At 32.5% G+C, this 19340-nt stretch overlaps 1 protein-coding gene and 1 long non-coding RNA gene across 5 annotated transcripts in view; one reads left to right on the top strand and one right to left on the bottom strand.

Annotated features, from left to right (window-relative positions):
* Positions 1–1787: 1787 nt before the first annotated feature.
* LOC107442639 (uncharacterized) overlaps positions 1788–19340 on the bottom strand; it is a 79092-nt gene continuing 61539 nt past the window's right edge. For 2 of the 4 annotated variants that reach the window (XM_043053932.3, XM_043053931.3), the window contains 8 exons: positions 13284–13319; positions 11372–11416; positions 9341–9376; positions 7159–7194; positions 5628–5663; positions 3845–3889; positions 3717–3768; positions 1788–2433 (listed from right to left, as the gene is read on the bottom strand). In XM_043053932.3, coding sequence (XP_042909866.2) covers positions 3760–3768; positions 3845–3889; positions 5628–5663; positions 7159–7194; positions 9341–9376; positions 11372–11416; positions 13284–13319 — 243 coding nt within the window. In that variant the 3' untranslated portion in view covers positions 1788–2433; positions 3717–3759. Of the gene's footprint in view, positions 2434–3716; positions 3769–3844; positions 3890–5627; positions 5664–7158; positions 7195–9340; positions 9377–11371; positions 11417–12077; positions 12266–13283; positions 13320–19340 lie in introns of those variants that run through there. The other 2 variants (XM_043053934.3, XM_087151033.1) reach the window with 2 other exon arrangements.
* Positions 15848–18204, top strand: LOC147803389 (uncharacterized). Its single transcript, XR_015429059.1, has 2 exons — positions 15848–15988; positions 17384–18204. It is a non-coding gene; the product is annotated as an uncharacterized LOC147803389 (long non-coding RNA).

The raw sequence follows: 19340 nt of genomic DNA on the forward strand, positions 1-19340 counted from the left end.
ATTTAATTATAAAAATATAAACAAAGGCACATTTTTATATTTCCTCAAAAAAGATTATAAGAATGAATAAACTGAAACAAACTATTTATTGCTTAACTATTGGGTTAATGCATAAGTTCCCGCGTTTTTTTTTTTTTTTTTTTTTTTTTTATATTTTTTATAAATTTTTTTTGACATAACATCAATTTAATCAATAATGTACTCTCTGTTGTTGTTTACGACTGCCTCCCAACGTTCAACGAGTTTTTCGATGCCTCTTTCATAGAAATCACTCGGAGGCGTCTCAAAAAAGTCGTCCAACCAAGCCTGTAATTCGACGACATTTTGGAAGAATTTACATGGCATAACTGTTAGTAAAACTGTTGGAAAGTTCGAGGTTTCCTTTTTACACATTCGTTTACATCGATCGAAATGTCCGTGGTTTGGGATGCTAAGATTTTTATCGATGCTTAGCTAAAAAATTATTCTGCCCAATATGCATATGCAGGTTGCTCGTAACGTTTTTGAAATTACTGTTTTCAATATTTTACAAGAAATCTTTTGTTGCCTATAACTACACATTATATATATATATATATATATATATATATATATATATATATATATATATATATATATATATATATATATATATATATATATATATATATATATATATACAGGGTGGTCCTGAAATATGTGTCAAAAATGTAAAGGTAGGTAGAGGAGACTTAAATAAGCCTATTTCGTATAGGATTGTGTGTGCGGTGATGACTGCGGCGCATAAAAGCGTTTGCTAGCTGGATTCCCGCAAGGATCTCAAACAGCATGCATCGTTTCACCAATGTGGAGCTTGCCGACGTGCATTTCATGTATGGGTCTGCACAAGGAAATGAATTAGCTGCTCAGAGGATGAACAGGGAGCGGCAGAAATCACCTTGACGCTGTCTACGGCCAGCATTGGATAGGACGGGGTGGTTCAGTTCCCTGGCCACCGCGTTCTCCTGATTTAACCAGCTTGGATTTTTTCTTTTGGGGTCATATTAAAAGCCTGGTGTACGAGAGTCCCATTAAGAAGATCTTGTTGCCCGCTTGTCTGTTGCTGCTTTACATGTGCTCGACATGTCTAACGTCTTTTCTAATGTACGCCGATCCATGCGCCGTGGCTGTGAATCTTGTATCGATGTTGGTGGCTGCTCTTTCGAGTACCTCTTGTAAACTGTTGATAAATTTTTATTTTCTTTTGTCTTTATTTGTCTTTTCAGTTTCCTCTGATTCATACTGCTTTACAAGCTAGTGCTTTAATGTGCCATTACAGCACACACATTCCTATCCGAAATATGCTTATTTATGTCCCCTCTACCTACCTTTACATTTTTGACAGATATTTTAGGACCACCCTGTATATATATATATATATATATATATATATATATATGTGCGTGTGTGTGTAAAGAACGTGAAATAAATTCCGTTTGTAAGTTAGCTAACATCACTGATGTTTTTTTTTAAATATTTGTAAAAACAGATTAGTCTATAGTTTTATTTTGAACAATAACTAATGCAAAACTAATTCGAAAAATTCATTTTCTCAACGTTAATCTGGAACAACTAATTGAAGGATTATAAAGATCGGAAGCTTAAATTGCCTCTTTTAGCTTCTGTCCAAGTATCAGGATATTACCTCGAGTGGTTCTAGTGTTATAAGAAAGATACACAAAGATATTCACAAAGTCTTCATCTTATTCAAAGTCTTCATTATTTTCTTCCTCGAGTGGTTCTAATGTTATAAAGAAAGATACACAAAGTTACCCACAAAGACGAAGTCTTTATTATATTATTTCAGATGAAGACGTGCATATTTTATAATATGAATTTAAAGTTCATTTTCATCCATCAGAATCAAGCCATCAATCAGAATCAATCAGAACACTCACAATCAAAATACAATCACATGTCTTCAGTTATTGAAAAATTAATATTATTTTGGAGCTATTATTTTCTGAAAGTCTTAGTAACAAGTAATTCAGAGTATTTTAAAGGAGCTTAAGTTGGTTTATAACATTTTGACGTAGAGAATTCAAAGTTATAATATGGCGAATGGTATGTTCAGCGGAATGCAACGAAATTCGCAATCTTTTAGAAATATTTTTTTAGTCTAATCTTGATGTAACGCAGTCAAAGTTTTTCTTAATTTTTTTTTGTTTCCTTTCGTTTACGTATAACAGCGATGGTTGTAGTTTTGCTCTGATATTACTGCAATCCCAGAAATAGGAATTCTTTTAAAACAAAAAAGTATCAGTGAGAATTTGGTTCCTTGTTGAAGATCTGGTGCGCTATCTTCTCTATTTGTATAAACTTTCTACTTAAATACTACAGAAATTGTTATGGCTGCAATAAGAGTATTCACTTGCTTTTCTTGAGAAAAATGTATCATTGTATACAGTTTTTCGCCTGCAAAAGAGAAAACGAAAGGGAATTAAGTTTGAAGTTTTGGCAGACAGTAAGCCAAAGAATATAGAAAGAATAAGAAGTCTAGCTTTAGAATACACCACTAACGCGGGGGAACTTCTCGATTCGCTATGCTCTGCCAGAAAAACAACTTAAAGGGCGAGCAACATACTCATATTCAGTAGTAGAGCACAATAGGTAATATGATTCAAGCAGTAACTTGTGCCACTAAGTTAGGAGTAATTTAGATCATTAGGTCGTAGATTATGTCTGATTTAAAAAAGTTTTAGGTACAGGCTATATGAAGAAGATTTATGTTTCTCACCTGTTAGTTATTAAGGTCGTTGGTTATAGTCTGTATGATTAAAGAAGCTTTCCTCACACTCGGTATAGTGCTACATGTTATTCAGGAGAGACTTTTGTTTTTAACCTAATAGTAATTTAGGCCATAATATCTGTACGATTTCGAAACACTTCCTTAAAATCGCTAAAGCGTCACTAGTCTAATAATAATTTAGTCACAGTTTTTTTTAAATTACAGGCTCTTCCAATTTAAAAAAAAATGAAGGGGGGATTGTGTAAATTTATCTAATGGTAATTTAAGTAGCAGATTATGGTCTGAATTATTTGAAAGTTTTCAACTTGGCAGAGCGTTACTAGCTGAGGTAACTCCCAACATGCATTTGTCACTAACAGAGTTATCATTTAGCCCGTAATATCTCTATTGTTTCAAAACACTGGCTTAAACTCGATAGATCGTCGCTAACATAGTAGTAATATAGGTCGAAGCATTTCTTTTTTTTTTTTAAATTGACAAAGAATTACAGGCTTAAAAAACTGAAGAGGATATTTTGTACATTTATCTAATAGTAATTTAGGTAGTAGATTATGATCTGAATTACTTAAAGGTTTTCAACTCGACAGAGCGTTACCGGGTGAGGTAGCTCCCAGCATGCATTTGTCACTAACCTAGTAGTAATTTAGGCCTTAATATCTCTAATGTTTCAAAACATTTCCTTAAACTTGATAGAGCGATACAAGCTGTGGTAGGTCCTCGCATGCATTTGTCACAAACCTAGTAGTAATTGAAATCGTAGTCTAAATCGGTGTTATTAACTTTTTTTTTAAAATTGGGAGAGATTGAAGAGACAGGCTGGGAAGAAGAGGTTTTTGTAACTAATATAATATTAATTTAAGTAGTAGATTATGACCTGAATGTTTCCTTAAACTGGATAGAAACCGTCAAGATGATATCACTAACCTAATAGTAATTTAAGCCAACATACCTGATCTTTAGCACCTGGTGGAACCATTTTTCAACTCACTTATCTATTCACCCTGTAAATATTTTGGGATAAAATATAAAACACTTATACAATGCCATAACTGAATATTTTGAATGTTCGAAGCTTACCATGAGTCCAGGGGCTCCTGGAAATCCATCACTACCTGGGGGACCCTAAAAGTACACAATAAAAAGATTTGATAACTTAATAACTCATTATTTCTAAAAGTAAAATTTAGAAGTTCTATTTTGGTTCAATCTGCACTTCGCTAAACAAATCATTGAGAAAGATCCAATTGAATTAAATAAATATCAAGAAATACCTAGGCACGTAATTTTATTTTTGTTTTGATGAATATTATTCATCAAAAAAATTTGTTGTTGTTGCAGGGTTTCGAAAAGCAATTTGAAAGAATAATGCATGCTTTCGGTTTTCGTAAAATATTTACAAATAATTACAAATATTGCACATCTATAATGAGATATATTTGTTAAGAACGGGAATTCAAATATAAATAAAATCGTATCTAAAGTATAGCAATCACAAGTTGAGTGATCCATCAGGATGGGACTCATGAGACATATTGGTTAAGAACGAGAATTCAAATATAAATAAAATCGTATCTTTTTTAATATTTCCAGTGGCAGGCCAATTTAAGAGAACAAAAAGAATAAAATAACAAGAAAAACAAGGCAGAAAGAGATACTAAATATAATAGAATGCATAGTGACATGCTTAGCCCATACGGACCCTAGCCTCCCAGTAGCGTCCACACACAGTAGTGGAGATGAGCGCAGGACAGACGGAAATATGGGGCAAGTCCATGTCCTCCCCAAGGCGACAGAGCTTGCATTTAGGACAGTCAAAAATGTTTGTACTAAAAAGGTGTTTGGATAGACAGTCATGGCCAGTTACAAGTCTAAATAGAGCGACTGCCTTAAACCTGGGCTGATTTGGGATAGTTAAAATATGGTTGAATCAGGTTTTGTGTATATTGCTTTTACGGAAATTCTCTGAGAGCATGTTCCGGAATTGATTTCGGACCAGCAATTTAAATGAGTGCAGAGAGATGGAGCAACGAGATGTTTGGGCAATAGTTGTTCCTTTCTTGGCCAAGAAATCAGCTTTTTCATTACCCCAAATCCCGCAATGTCCCGGGATCCATTGGAAGACGATTTGCTTGCCTTTTAGTGTCAGGTCTTTCAGACAATCAATACATTTTTGAATGGAGATGGATTGGGGAATCAGTAGAGAGTTATCCATCAGGATGGAGCTCATGAGACATATTGGTTAAGAACGAGAATTCAAATATAAATAAAATCGTATCTAAAGTGTAGCAATCACAAGGTGAGTGATCCATCAAGATGGGGCTCATGAGACATATTTGTTAAGAATAGCTCGTCTTGTGTTTGCCAGATAGTGGTAATGTTTTCCTTTCATCATTATTGTTTTACAAGGGCTGCCGAAGTGAAGAATGAGTACAGATATCATAAGTTGTGTCTCTTGGATTGTATCTCCTCATTTCATGAACAGAAGTTATGAATTCGAAATTTATAGAGCTTGTTTTTACTGGGTCGTTGGCAAATATAATATTGATACGTACCTTAAACTTTAATCATAATTGGAAAACTTCTTTACATAAGCTTTAATCATAACTGGATAACCTTTGACGACATATGTCTGTATTCGGTTTGCCTTCTGAAACTAATTTTTGCATGGCTCTGTCTAATATGTATCTGCACATATTAAACAAAAGGATGAATACACACATTATTCTGCGAACTCTTATTCGACGCAGAGCATTGTTCTGTCACTGAACGCATTCATTGCTGAAACTTTACATTTTTTTTTTGAGATTGTTTATATATAAAATATTTTTTTTGAAGAAATTAATATTAACCGTTTACTCACTTTTATTCCTGGTAGCCCTGGAAATCCAGGATCACCCTATAAAAACAAAAATGCAAAAATAATTTCGATACCGTTTGGTACCTATAAAGTAGGAACATCTCGATCTGAAGCAAGGTGGGCTTTATGTCGCCACTGGAGATCGAATCTCAGTTTTACACAACGACTCAATGCCCTTCAAAGTTCAGTGCCTTTAATATTGAGCCATAGCGGCTATCACTGAGTCATCACATTTTATATTAGAGCGAAAACGTTATCTTTTACCAGAAGTATGCAAAGCCTAATTCATTAAAATACAGGGAAAATGTTATAACTATGCTTAAAATGGAAACTATGCTATGGAAAATTCTATAACTGCCGACTTAATGGGCCAAATATCGGAAATTTTAACGAAATTAGATTTTGAACTAAAAGTGTTCTTTCTTCCTAAGATGATGCCTGTGTTTTTGAACACTAGCTATATTCCTTTTCAGACTATGACTGGACATATTCCGTATATATATATTATGTTCTGTAGAACTCTTTGAGACACCTGACTCGCGTGTCTCAAAGAGTTACTAGTGTTAAAATCTATTTCCGAAACTGGCTTTGAATAAGGACGTGTGGTTAAACTCTTCGGATTGGTGTAGACTTTAATAACGTGTATTTTTTTAATAATATTGCATGCAAGGTGAGCGTATTCATCATTCTTAAAATACATGGTTAAAATCGTTTTCAAAAATGAAAATAATAAAGAATACACACATTGATTGTCAGTAAATATTTAATAAAGAAAAAATAAAAACTTTAAACGAGCTATTAACAAGAAAAATGAGATTATTATCTCTTTAAGAGATTGTGTTTCGAATAAAGTTTTCCTACTAGTTTAAAAATGTCCTTTATCTACAGATGTCAACTGCTCCGGAGACGCCAAAATAACTAAATAAATTGTAAGTAACTACCAAGTAAATTTGACAATTACTTGATTATTATCGCTTGCTTTTGGTTTTTTTTTTCATTCGTTTTGTTACAGCTTGTTGTTTCCAACGGAGTAGCATTATATAAGCTAACAAGTTATTTAAAAATAGTGGTAGATAAAAAACTGCTAAATTGAATTTATTAAACCAAGTATCAAAATTGATAAACTACCACGTTAAAATATATATTTGCTGTCCCGAGCAAGTTGGCATCTAAACTTTCATGATGGCGAAATAGTGGTATCATATCTTCTTTTATATTTTGGTTCTGGTTTCATTTGATACAGGTATTTTGAACTTTTTATGATTGGATCACTAAGTAACAAATTAACTTAATATTGCCTAGTATGATTACTATGATTAATAGTCACTATGATAATTAACCACTCATTGCAGATTAATGTTCGATTGTTTCTGGCAAAAAATGAAACATACAACAAAATATTGTTAACATATAATTGTTAATATTTTTTTACGAGCTGTTATGAAATATTTCTAATTACATAAAATTAATAATAATAAATAAATATTGCTTAATATGTAAAATAATGGAAAAACATCATCAAAGAATAACTCACTTTTGGTCCAGGAAATCCATCAAGTCCACGATCACCCTGCAAAGGAATAAATATTTTGTACACCTTTATGTGAGTGTGGATTGCTAAGAAAAAACTAGCTACTTTCGTATTCTCTTTCAGTATTATCCTTTTTCGTTCTCTTTCGTTTATCGTTCTCTTTCAGTATTATCAACAAAAAAATATTTAACTTCCATAACCAAATCAAAATTCTTGATGGTTTCATCAGAAAATTTTGATGGTTTATCTTGGTTTCAGTGAGATTCATAATGGTCTAACATCATTTGATGGTCACCATCATCCAACATTTTCCATTATGTGTTCATGATTTTTGATATGTCACCAAACTTTCATCAACCCATGATTCTAATCTAATACAATGATGGGTAGCCGGCCAGGTGGCCGAGTGGTTAGCGTGCCTGACTGCGAAGTCAATGGCTGCGGGTTCGAATCCCGCTCTGGGCATGGATGTTTGTCTCTCTCTGTGTTGTCTTCTGATGTGTGAATGTATGAATGTGGCCCACCCTATGAACGGGTATTTGTGGCAGTGTGGCGTGGGTAATGCTGCTCGCCTGCTTGACTTTGGTTCACAGGTGCCAACTGGGTAACGATAAATGAGCAACACTTCCGGCATCTTCTAAGGCGAAGAACGAAACTTCAGCGCCTGCCGTTATTAAAAAGAAAAAAAATGATGGGTAACCATAAAAAATTTATTCTCATGAGCCAGCAATCCATGATGTTTCGTGGTGGTTCCAATTATGCATTTCTATGATATTTTAACACGTTCACTCCGGGGTGATCCACCGGTGGGTCACGCTAGATTTTCTCATCTTGACGGCGCCCTGGAGTAAAAACTGGTAACAAATAAATTTCATTTTTTAGTTTTTTTCCGGGAATAATAAAAATCCATAACTATCAATTGTTTTTAACGGATGCAATTTTTATATTGAATTGCTTCTTCGCCGTGATACAGAGATGCCAACTGCTCCGGACAAGCTAAAATAATTTAAAAAACGATGAATAAATACAATTAAAATGTGAAAATATTTGACGAATTTTTCTTACTTTTTAAAAGGATTAGCATGAATTAATTACAGCCAAGTGGCGAATTATATAAGTCTTTGAATTATTTTGAAATAGTGGTGGATAAAAATCTACTAAATTGAATTTATTAAACCAAAAATCACAATTAATAAACTACCATTCGAAAATATTAATTCTCTGTCCGGAGCAAGTTGGCATCTCTGGTGATATATTTCCTTACAGTGAATTGTTATTGTTGAGAATAGATTAACTCCTCCCGAATATTTTCCAATATTGAAATAGTTTTTCTACCAGTATTTTCTCTTTTCCCGTACCAGTATTCTCACTTTTCCGGCGTGAACGTGTTAATTGGAAATCTTGTTGGTTCTCAGAAATATACCATCAAAACAATTTTTTTTATGTTGAACCATCATAAATCAGTCCAAATTCCTACATCGGGATGGTGATTGTTTCAACATCTGATTTCTAAGAAACTATGATGGAAATTTCTGGTGGTTTAGCATGTAAAAACCATCACAATCATCATAAATCAGTTCGAATTACTACATTGCGGTGATGGTTACTTTTATTGGGAACTGTCAAAAAATATAATGGCTCATGATGGAATAAACTGATGGTTACCATAAAAAGTATGTTGGTCCATAAATGGAAAACCATCAAAAATTTTGACTTGGGTTTAGAAAGGGTACTTTCGTGGTATTTTTATGCCTCTTATGGCACACTTTTCCGTGAATTTGATGTCAAATATTTATTTATTTATTTTTATTTTAAAGAAAAAAAACATAAAAAAAATTTCCAGTTTAAAATGGTGAGCAAAGGGGAAAAAAGTACATCATTGCAGGAATAAAACATTTAAACATGATTTTAAAAAAAAAGAAACAGTAAGAGACACATTGAAAATATCAAAATCATTAGCTATTTCGTTAAAAAAGTTTGAGCAGCCATACTGATTTTGAATTATGATTTATCGTAGCGAAAGTATTCCTATTTCCTGAGTTCATCGTTAATCATGAATCCTATTGTATTGCGTAGTATACAATATTAAGAAAAATAAGAAATGTCGAATTTTTTCTTAGTATACAATATTTCTTGCGTGGTATACAATACAATTAAGAAAAATAAGATTCGTCGAATTTCTTACTTTCCGTCCTGGAACTCCTGGTGGTCCATCATCGCCCTTTAATGGTAAAAAATAAATATAAAAAATTTCTCTGCTTTGTCACACAAAAAAAATACAAATTTAATATTTAAACACAATACTGGGGGAAAATAGTGTTTTTTTGCTGCATAAGATTTTTGGATGGATATTAAATATTTTCATGCCACTGATTTCAAATTTGCAATCGGTTTCTCTTTATAAGCTTCAGGTTCTGTGCAATTTAATAATGCATTCCTAACCAGGGTTATTTTTAAATTAAAAATTCCAGTGAATACTAAGTATTCCCACTTTTCTGCCACGTAAGAAGTGGTAGGTAAAAGGCGATAATACAAATGAAGATATGATGTGATACGTTAAGGCCGTCTGTTTTGCTGTCTAAGTTTTATTTTCAAAGGAATAGAGAAGTGTATATACCTGTATATAAACGCACACGTTCTTTATAAACTTCTTTATTTAAAAAATAAACTAAACTAAAAACGTCATTTGAAAAAGATCTTCTCGAGCGCCTAAACAGTTTTTTTCCATCGTTATTTTCGTTTCACTCTTCAGTTTTTATAGCTTTGTTTCGCACCTTTATTTTCCATTAGCAACTTCACGTTTTATATTTTAAATTAATAAATTTTTTTTCACATTCACTTCTGACATACCTTGAAAACGGGCATCTATATTTGAGCACCTGAAACAAGTCGTCGATATTATATAAATATAGAATATTTATTCATCAGGTATTATATTAGTACATTATAATAGTTAGACCAAATTATCAGACGCACTGTAGTGTCTTTATAATTACATGTTTTGCACGGGTAATCACATGTTTCGCACATGTCCATTTGCAATATTTTTATATTTAAAAATACATGCAATGGGTTTTCATTCAGGAGATTTTTTATACGCTTTCTATTTGTATTTATTTTTAACGTATTACATTGCAATGTAAACCAATTGATACACGAACGTGAACAAGTGCAAACCTGGTTTCAGTCGCGTTAAAACAACATAGAATTCCCAACATATTTTACATAAAATCTTATAGTGCGTCTAATAATTTATATACACTATCTAGCCATTAATGACCAGACACTGTGAGCTTCGGCGGTAGAGGAATTATGGTGTGGTCCTGTTTCTCGTGGTTTGGCCTTGGACCCTTGGTGTTAGTGCGTAGAACCCTGAACGCAGAAGGATATAGAGACATCCTGAACAATTCGGCGCTTCCCATCCTGTGGCAACAGTTCGTTAATGGCCCGTTTGTGTTTCAACACGATAACGCTGCCATTCATAAAGCACATGCCATCACGTACTGGTTTGATGAAATGGGGGTGCAAGAGCTTGACTGGCCATCCCAAAGTCCCGACATCAATCCAAATGAGCAACTCTGGGATGAGTTGGAGAGCCGGTTGAGGGCCAGACCACAACGCCCCAAAACCACCACTCAACTCTTCGCCATTTTACAGAAGGAATGGCGGGCAATACCTGCCGCCGTGTACCAGCACCTAGTGGATAGCCTTTCTAGAAGGGTTAAAGCTGTGATTCGGGCGCGTGGAGGCCCTACGCCCTACTGACTTGATACTAGCACCTCATGTATCCGAAATGAGGGTTGTCCGGTCATTAATGGCCAGATAGTGTAGATAGTGTGTATATATATATATATATATATATATATATATATATATATATATATATATATATATATATATATATATATATATATATATATATATATATATATATATATATATATATATATATATATATATATATATATATATATATTATGAGCGGGAGGGGAAATTTAATAATGGAAGTGATCGAAAAAGAAAATGTAACAAATTTGTGAATAACAAAAAAAATTATTACTAGAGGGTTGCTTTAAAGTTAATTAATATATTTCACAGAATATTTGGGATACTTGTCCCCCCGTACGAAGAACGGGTATTCATCTAGTATATAATAATATATTAGGGTATACAATTCATTTAGTATATAATAATATATTCATTTCTATTTCCTCACTCTCAATCCTGGATATCCTGGAAGTCCTGGAAATCCGCGTTCACCCTGCAAAGATAATGAATACAATTAGAAGATTTATATTTCTTGAATTACTGTTTTTAAAGGATCTTTTTTTTAAAATTTATCTTTCAATAGTTTTATAAGTCTTCAGACATTAATGTTTTCAAATGAATCAAAAAACTTTGTCCTTTTATCCTAGTCACGTCATACCACATCATCATAATAAAACGAATTGCATATTTGAGATACCATACGAACTCAAACACATCGAAATTTCTCAACGCCCAGCCGTACTTGTCAATAAGAAGACATGCCAACCTTGGCATACATGCCTACCCGGAAGTTATAGAAGTTCGCAAAACTGAATAAACTGATATAACAAATAAAGTAAGGTTAGTTTATTTAATGCTGTATGCATTTCAAATCTTCCCATCATTAGACTTTATATATTTGTTTAAAATGACAGAATAAAGAGTAGTATTTATCATTATAAATTGAATTTATTAAATTAAAAAGTAAATGAAGTATAACCACTGAAGTAAATACCAGTTTTAGTTTTAAGCCTTTGTATAATAATAATAATTGAGAGAGTTTGCGTAAGGTTATAATCTATTTTGATCTACAATCACACATTTATTAAGCCAGACACAGAGTATAAACTTGCCCAAAGCTTCTGCTACTTCTCTTGTATCTCTTGCTAACGACAGTACTACAGGAGCCTAAAGGCACTACGTCATGATGAAGGAGTGGAGTGTCCGCTTCGCGGACAGGTGCTCCTTATATAACCTCAGTTTAAGTCTAAGCGTAAGGTTATGCTTCTTCCTTACTCTAATAATAACGCTATTTCAACTTCAAAGTGCAAGTGCAAAAATTTCACTGTAATTCATTGTGTCCCTAGGGGTTGAAAAGAATTTAGCATTAGGGTTAATGTAAGACAAACACTATCAAAAACGCAACAAGGGAAGAGAAAACTTAGAAAAAAAGATGAATGTACATTGCAGTTAAATTCTTATAAAATAAATGGCTAAACAATACTTTTATGAGTAAAACATTCCCGTTAATGAACTTTGTGGACTACTGGGATCATGAAGGTTAAGCTACACAATTAGATGACCAATGCCGTGACGTTGGCAATGAGGTCACATATTGTACAATGGTCACCTTTACTTCCCGAGCAAGCTGGTACCAATGGATCTGAACCAATCGTAGAGGCTTGCACCACTGGTCTCCTTTACTTCTCATGCAAGCTGGCGTCAATGGATCGGAACTAATCGTCCAGATTGGTACCCTTGGTCACCTTTATTTCTTAGACAAGCTAGTATCAATCAACATGAACCAATCGTCCAGGCTGATACCACTGGCCACCTTTACTTTCCGGACAAGCTGGTAATAATCGATCTGAACCAATCGTCCAGGCTGGTACCATTTTCACCTTTACTTTCTAGAGAAACTGGTACTAATCGATCTGAACCAATCATCCAGGCTGGTACCATTTTCTCCTTTACTTTCTAGAGAAACTGGTACTAATCGATCTGAAGCTAGATTTGTTTTAAGGCAGTTATGGAATTTGAACTTCAGATCTTTACACTGACAGTTCATTGTCTTTGCACAGAGTCATCAATATTTCAATGCTTTTATTACTTTAATACTAATGACAAATAAAGAAACGTGGAACTTTATCTAAGAAAATTTGATCATTCGGGCCAATAAGAATGCACTGATAAGAATTGGAAGTGATTTTATGGCATTGCATAGTTTATTCATTATTTGTATGTTATATAGCAGCATAAAAAAAAGTTACACCATGAATAATCGTTTTCAAATATAACTAATATCAATTCAGTTACAAATAGCCATAAATAAATATTTTATAATCTACAATATTATGAAAAAAAAGCATTGTTTTTCTTACTTTCACTCCTGGAAATCCAGGAAGTCCTGGGTCCCCCTGCAAAAAAAGTAAAAAGAAAGAAAGAAAAAAAAAAAATTTTATACAACTTCTGTGTCGTCGTTGTTTTTCTCTATTATGACCTTTTATACAAATGAACAGTTCTTCTAATATTTTTCTTCAATATAAATATTTATAACAAATAGTTAATTTGTATAAAAGACATGGTTCTTTTGCTCCTCCAACCTAATTCAACCTAATTTATCCAACTTAATTCAGGTGAGAGGATTGAATTTACGTATATATCTATTTGCTTGTAGCTTTTCTAGTATTTCCAATTTTATATTTATTAGTTTTTAAGTGAGCTCTAGCATTTTCTTTTTTTTATTTAAAAACTGCTGGCATCAACTTTATTAAGAAATGGAGGCAAATTATATACAGCCAAAACTGTGAGTCTCGTTCTCTTTCTTCCTTTTTTTCGTGGGCCACACATTTAGGGAACAAATGAGAAACAAAGGGTATATAGGAATCGAATTCCCCTGCATCTTTTCATAAGCATACGCATGCTACTGTAAACGTATGTGAAACCACCTTTCGCTACCCATTTTCACCCTCTATTTTGTTCAATAAATCAGAATATTGAAATCGGTACGAACTTGGGCATAAATATTGCAGACAAGTTTTGGAATAAGGTTGACGGGATGAAATTGTTCGTTATGTTGAACTGACTTCGAATCCTTCGAATTTGAATGAGTGAAATTCTGTCTCGGAGAAGTCAAATATCTACCTTGAATTATGTGCGTAACCAAACTGTCTAATAGAGTTCCTGGGCACCGAAAAGAGGGAAAGGCTATAGGAGTTTTGTTCCGGCATTTTCTTTTTATGGAGTACTTTATTTAAGTCGCACTAGAACCTTCACCTCCTACATCAAGAAGCCTCCACACGGTCTTTTATAAGTAGTCCGCGCAGACTGTTTAAAAAGTGAACCTGTTGTGCATACCTGCCAACTTACATTCTTTCCGAGAATGGATTTTCAGAGTGGTTGTAAAACAATGAACGAAAAGCAATCTGATTCAAAAATATATTTATATTTTAATCCCGTTGAAATTAGCTTGCACAAGGATTATTATGCTTTGATATATTTATTATAATTATTTATACGTAGTGGTGGTCAAACTCATTTATAATTATCATTATAATTCAAAAAGTTAATTGGAATAACCTGAGTATTGCTACCACTTTAAATATGAAAATAAAATCATCCGGAAGAATTGGCAGGAATGTGTTGAGCGCTATCATACAACTCTACTCAAGGGGATCTCCCCATTCCAAAGATGATTTTCCCTTCAAAACTAAAGATTTACTTCTTTAAGGACTTGACTTGTTACAACATACTACAACTTCAAAGATATATAGGACCTCCCAGAATACAACAAAACAGAATCGATGAATCGGTTAGTGGCGCTTCGCGCCAAACGCCGAGATAACCCCAATATCCAGCATCCAATGTGTTGAGCGCATGAGCCCAAAACCTCTTATAAAAATAATTTAGAGAAGTGTATATTATATATTTGAGAATTGAATCTGTAGTGATTGACAAGTGAATAAGGCAATCCAATAATATTCATAAATAAAATTAATTTTTAGTCATATATGTGCTACCACTTTCTTATTTTAAATATATTTTGTATTAAATGACTCATTCAGTAAGTGGATATCCTAAAGTTGTTCAGTTCCAGAAGAGGGTGGGCGGAGCCTATGGGCTCCTCCCCCTCTTTCTAGTTATCCTGCCGAAGCTAGCCAACCACGACAAAGTCTACTTTACGGACAAAATCAAGCAGAACCCGGTTAGCGTCGAGAAATTCCATGGCGGCCGCCGGCCGCTACAATGTTTCCGGTGCCAAGGATATGGACATCTCAGCGAACGTGCACAGAGAAGCAAAGATGTATGAAATGTGCCGGAAGGCACTTTTCGTTTCAGTGTACGAAGAGCAGAGAAACACCAGCAACCTGCTGCAATTGCGGAAAGAATCACACATCGAACTTCTCTGGGTGCGAGGCCCGCCCCAGCAGAAAGAAAACAAATGACCGAACTCCTGCAACATCAGCCCACCGCTTAGTGTCACGAATGAAAGAACTGCAAGAGCTCATGAAAGATCAAGATGTGCTAAACCTGCTACAAACTCTAGTAAAGGGGTCTTCCCCTTCCCAGTGATGCTCCATCCTTTCAACTTAAGTTTTACTCCAACAAAGATGTTATCTGAACTTTCTAGTTTAACTTATGGACTAACTTGTTTATGGACTTAACTAGTTTAACTTATGGACTCTCTAGCTTATGTCACTACATTTTAGATGAATCGGTAAGTGGCGCTTCGCGCCAAAAGCCGAGATATACCACATTCATAGCTCAAGTGGATATCCTTCATAGTGGTCTGATCGGACTGCACGATTCCAAATCCCAATGGTCCTCAGCCTATTGCCAGGGAATATTTGATTTTTCCCCTCATTCTCGGGAAAACGATTTACGCAATGACGTCAAAAACAAAATTGGTTTATGCGCATGTGCCCCTTCTGAAAAATCTAACAATGCTGCTGATATGAATTGAAATATGCCGGTGGTTGATGAAATTACAGTGCGATTTTTATGAAACCCAACAAAAAAGTATTATCAGCTAATTTCGTTAGTCGAAGTATCATCACATTATTTTAATAAAGAGTGTGATGTCTAGGTAAGTTTTATTTTCTTAAGAGTACCAATAGTTTCTTTTATCGCTCCCCCAACTATGAAGTTATAACTCTTCTATTTTTGTATGTTTTTCTTTTAAAAACCTAACCCAGAAACGTGTTTTCCTTTGAAACATGTTATTTATTTTGTGCTGAAAGAATTTAAGTTCAATATTTAAATAAAAAGATATGATTATGAATGGTGAATTATTAAACATTATAAAATATGTATTTTCCTAGAAGTTATAATTTTGGTTCCAAAACGAACATTATATTGTTTTATAAAATTTTTTATTTATATTATTTTATAAAGTTTTATTGAATTTGAATTATGTTTTTAAGTATCCTTCCATTAACAGTCATACGCATAATTCATGTCATTATGCAGCTCTAGTGCGACGTAAATAAAGTACCTATTTTTGTAATTTCTTGACAAAATATTGAATGTGACTTTCTAACTTTTCTTCTATTCTGTTAATGATATAAATAATTTAATCTTTTTAATAACTTTTATTAATAAATATCTTAATTGAAAAAAAGTTATAGGGGAAGTTAGTAAATAAACAAAACATTTATAATGATGTAACATCTTATAACACGCACATCTTAATTTTTAAACACCCTTCATTTTTACAATGAATAGGAATTGATAATTTTAAATTTGTTTCAAAGGATAATTGTTGAAAAAAAACAAAGAATCTCCAGAACATAGATTATTTACTTTAATATTTTCTTTTGTTGGTACAAAATATTTCACATTTAAGATATAATGTAATAATGATTAAATAATTAGTTAACATGTATTTTAGTTTTTAAAATATCATTATTAACACTAGGTTTTAAATCAATCCATTTCAATGGCATACAGAGGTGCAGGGATACCAGGGACAGATTTCATGAACGAAATCATTTTAATTCTAATTCCTGAAAGAATTATGGTAGGTTATATTTCAATCGAGTGCAGTAAATGAGTAACCAAATTACTTATGGTACTTCATTACAGATAATGGGTACACAATATAGAGATATTGTGGTATTAGTATTTTTCTGACTCCAAAGATTGATAAGTAATATTCTTTTCTTGAAAAATATTATTTCTAACAAAATATTATTTAATTTGTTTAAAAATCATAATTTATTTTAAATTGTTTTCTTACAGCTAGTAACTATTTAATGTAACATAAAATTTCTTAATTAAAGCAATATTGGTATTCTTGTAAATAATTTAAAGTTTGAATAAATAATAAGTCAATCAGATACCCCTATGTTCGGATCAGTATGGTCATGTCGTATCTGATTCATTCAAATTATTAAATTTAAAAAATTTTTTTTACTGGTTTATATTTTACTTTTGTGCCTTCAATGTCAACATTCACTTTTCTTCTTTTTTTAATTTTCAGCTACATTTTTGAAGACAGCTCTCTATTGTACTACTAACTAAGATCATCTAGAGTGAAATCACCAGTGCAACTACGACAATGATTAAGGCTAGTGATGATCATCAAGCAGAGTTTAAACTGATTTTCCGAGTAACCTCTCAAGACCAACGGCTTATTATTAAGACATCCGAGTCTTTTACGTGTTTTAATTTTTTAAAAAAAGAGCAGCAATAATAAAATTTAGTTTATTGTACTTAGGGACTTTAGACTGAAATTTTCATTTTTTATGTTTTGAAATTTCTGTTACCTGTATATTTTTAAAACAATCGATTTATTTATATATATATAAGAAATTTGTATTCATGAAAATGCCCTTGATAAATTAAATTTTTGTGTAAAATAATTTCCATACAATATGCATTAAAATTTTGTGCAATGTTATATTTAATCATAACTTCTAAATAATAAAAAACTTTCATTGATGTCTTTGACAATTTAGTGTTAAAATAATTGTCATATATAGTAGAGTAATCTTTAACTAATTTCTTTGACTGTCAAAGTCATTGAACACACAGCACTATTTTTAAAACTACTCTATTTTAATAATGCTCATTTGAAATTGCTATAAAAGTTTTGTAAGCATTTAAACATTAGGCAAACAGTAAAAACATTGTATTCTGATTTAACAACACTTGTTGAATTGAGTTGCATCCAGCAACGACGCTGTTGCGTGGAGTTTTCGTTCTGACCCCCATTGAGACTCGCCTAATACATTGCAAGTTCAAGTGAATCTGTTTGATTGTATTCAGTTTTATTTAATAATAAAAAAAATCAGATTTTAATTTGGATTATTTTCTTAAAAGCCTTGAAATCTCCATATTTTATATAGCAACATTTTTTCCTCTGGTACATAAGTGTTTTAAAAACTAATAAGGTGGATTTTGTTTTGACATACTTCTTTGAGGCATCCAAATTCACTTAATATGATTTTAACAGTATATAGCAAAATGTTTGCCTCATTACTTTATCTTGTATAATTTTTTTAAAATTTCCACTTAATATTTCTACTATGGTTAGAATTCTGCTTACTAAAAGGCATATAATATCTGTATATTTTTAGTCAAGGAGGAAGAATGTTTCAGCGATAATGAATTTTTTAAAATTATATTTGACAGATTAAGTTTACTACGAAAAATTAAACCTTACTGATATTAATGTTTTAGTTTATTTTAATGCTATCTTAACATTGTAAGGAAGCACATTGACAAATTAATAATGGTGTATTTTTTTCCAATTTGTAATATAGAACACGGAAAATTTTGGCATTAAATTAACAAAACAAAAAAAGGAGATGTTTCTTTTATATGATCCTTCTATATGTTTTATTTCAATTTTCCTAGCCCAACTATCCAAATTGTCAAGCTTTAACTATATTGAAATTAAGTCTAGATATTAAATGTGCACAAGTTTAACATTGTTCATCAAACATTTCACTATATTTAATTATATAATAATCTTATTTATGGATATTGACGAGATTTATATCAATTGTAAGTGGTCCCGAAGAAAAATTGGTGTATCTCATCTGAGTATGGCTCGATGAAAAATATTAAGAAATGTTCGATATCTAGTGGAAATAATCAATGAAATGTAAGGTGATTGTTTAAGTTTATGAACAAACTTTTTTTATTCTGCCTTACTGAATCGTAACTTCAGTTTCCCATAGTTTCTTTATTAAAAATCGTAGACATACCAGAATTTTACTAAGGCTTTTTGAATTAATCTAAATCGATTGTTCACATTTTCATCAATTGATGTAGCTCTTTCGGTTAATTTTCCAAAATGAATATATGTGAATCGTATCATTCATTTGGTTAAAATAATCCTTAGGAACAAGCTATACAGTATTACAGGATTAAAAAGCATACAAATAGGAAAAAACAGTACATATTTCAAGCGCTGAAGGAGAAGAAACTAA

This window comes from Parasteatoda tepidariorum, chromosome 9, assembly GCF_982258835.1.
Source record: "Parasteatoda tepidariorum strain Cologne lab strain chromosome 9, Ptep-v5.0, whole genome shotgun sequence".
In the NCBI taxonomy this organism is placed as follows: domain Eukaryota; kingdom Metazoa; phylum Arthropoda; class Arachnida; order Araneae; family Theridiidae; genus Parasteatoda; species Parasteatoda tepidariorum.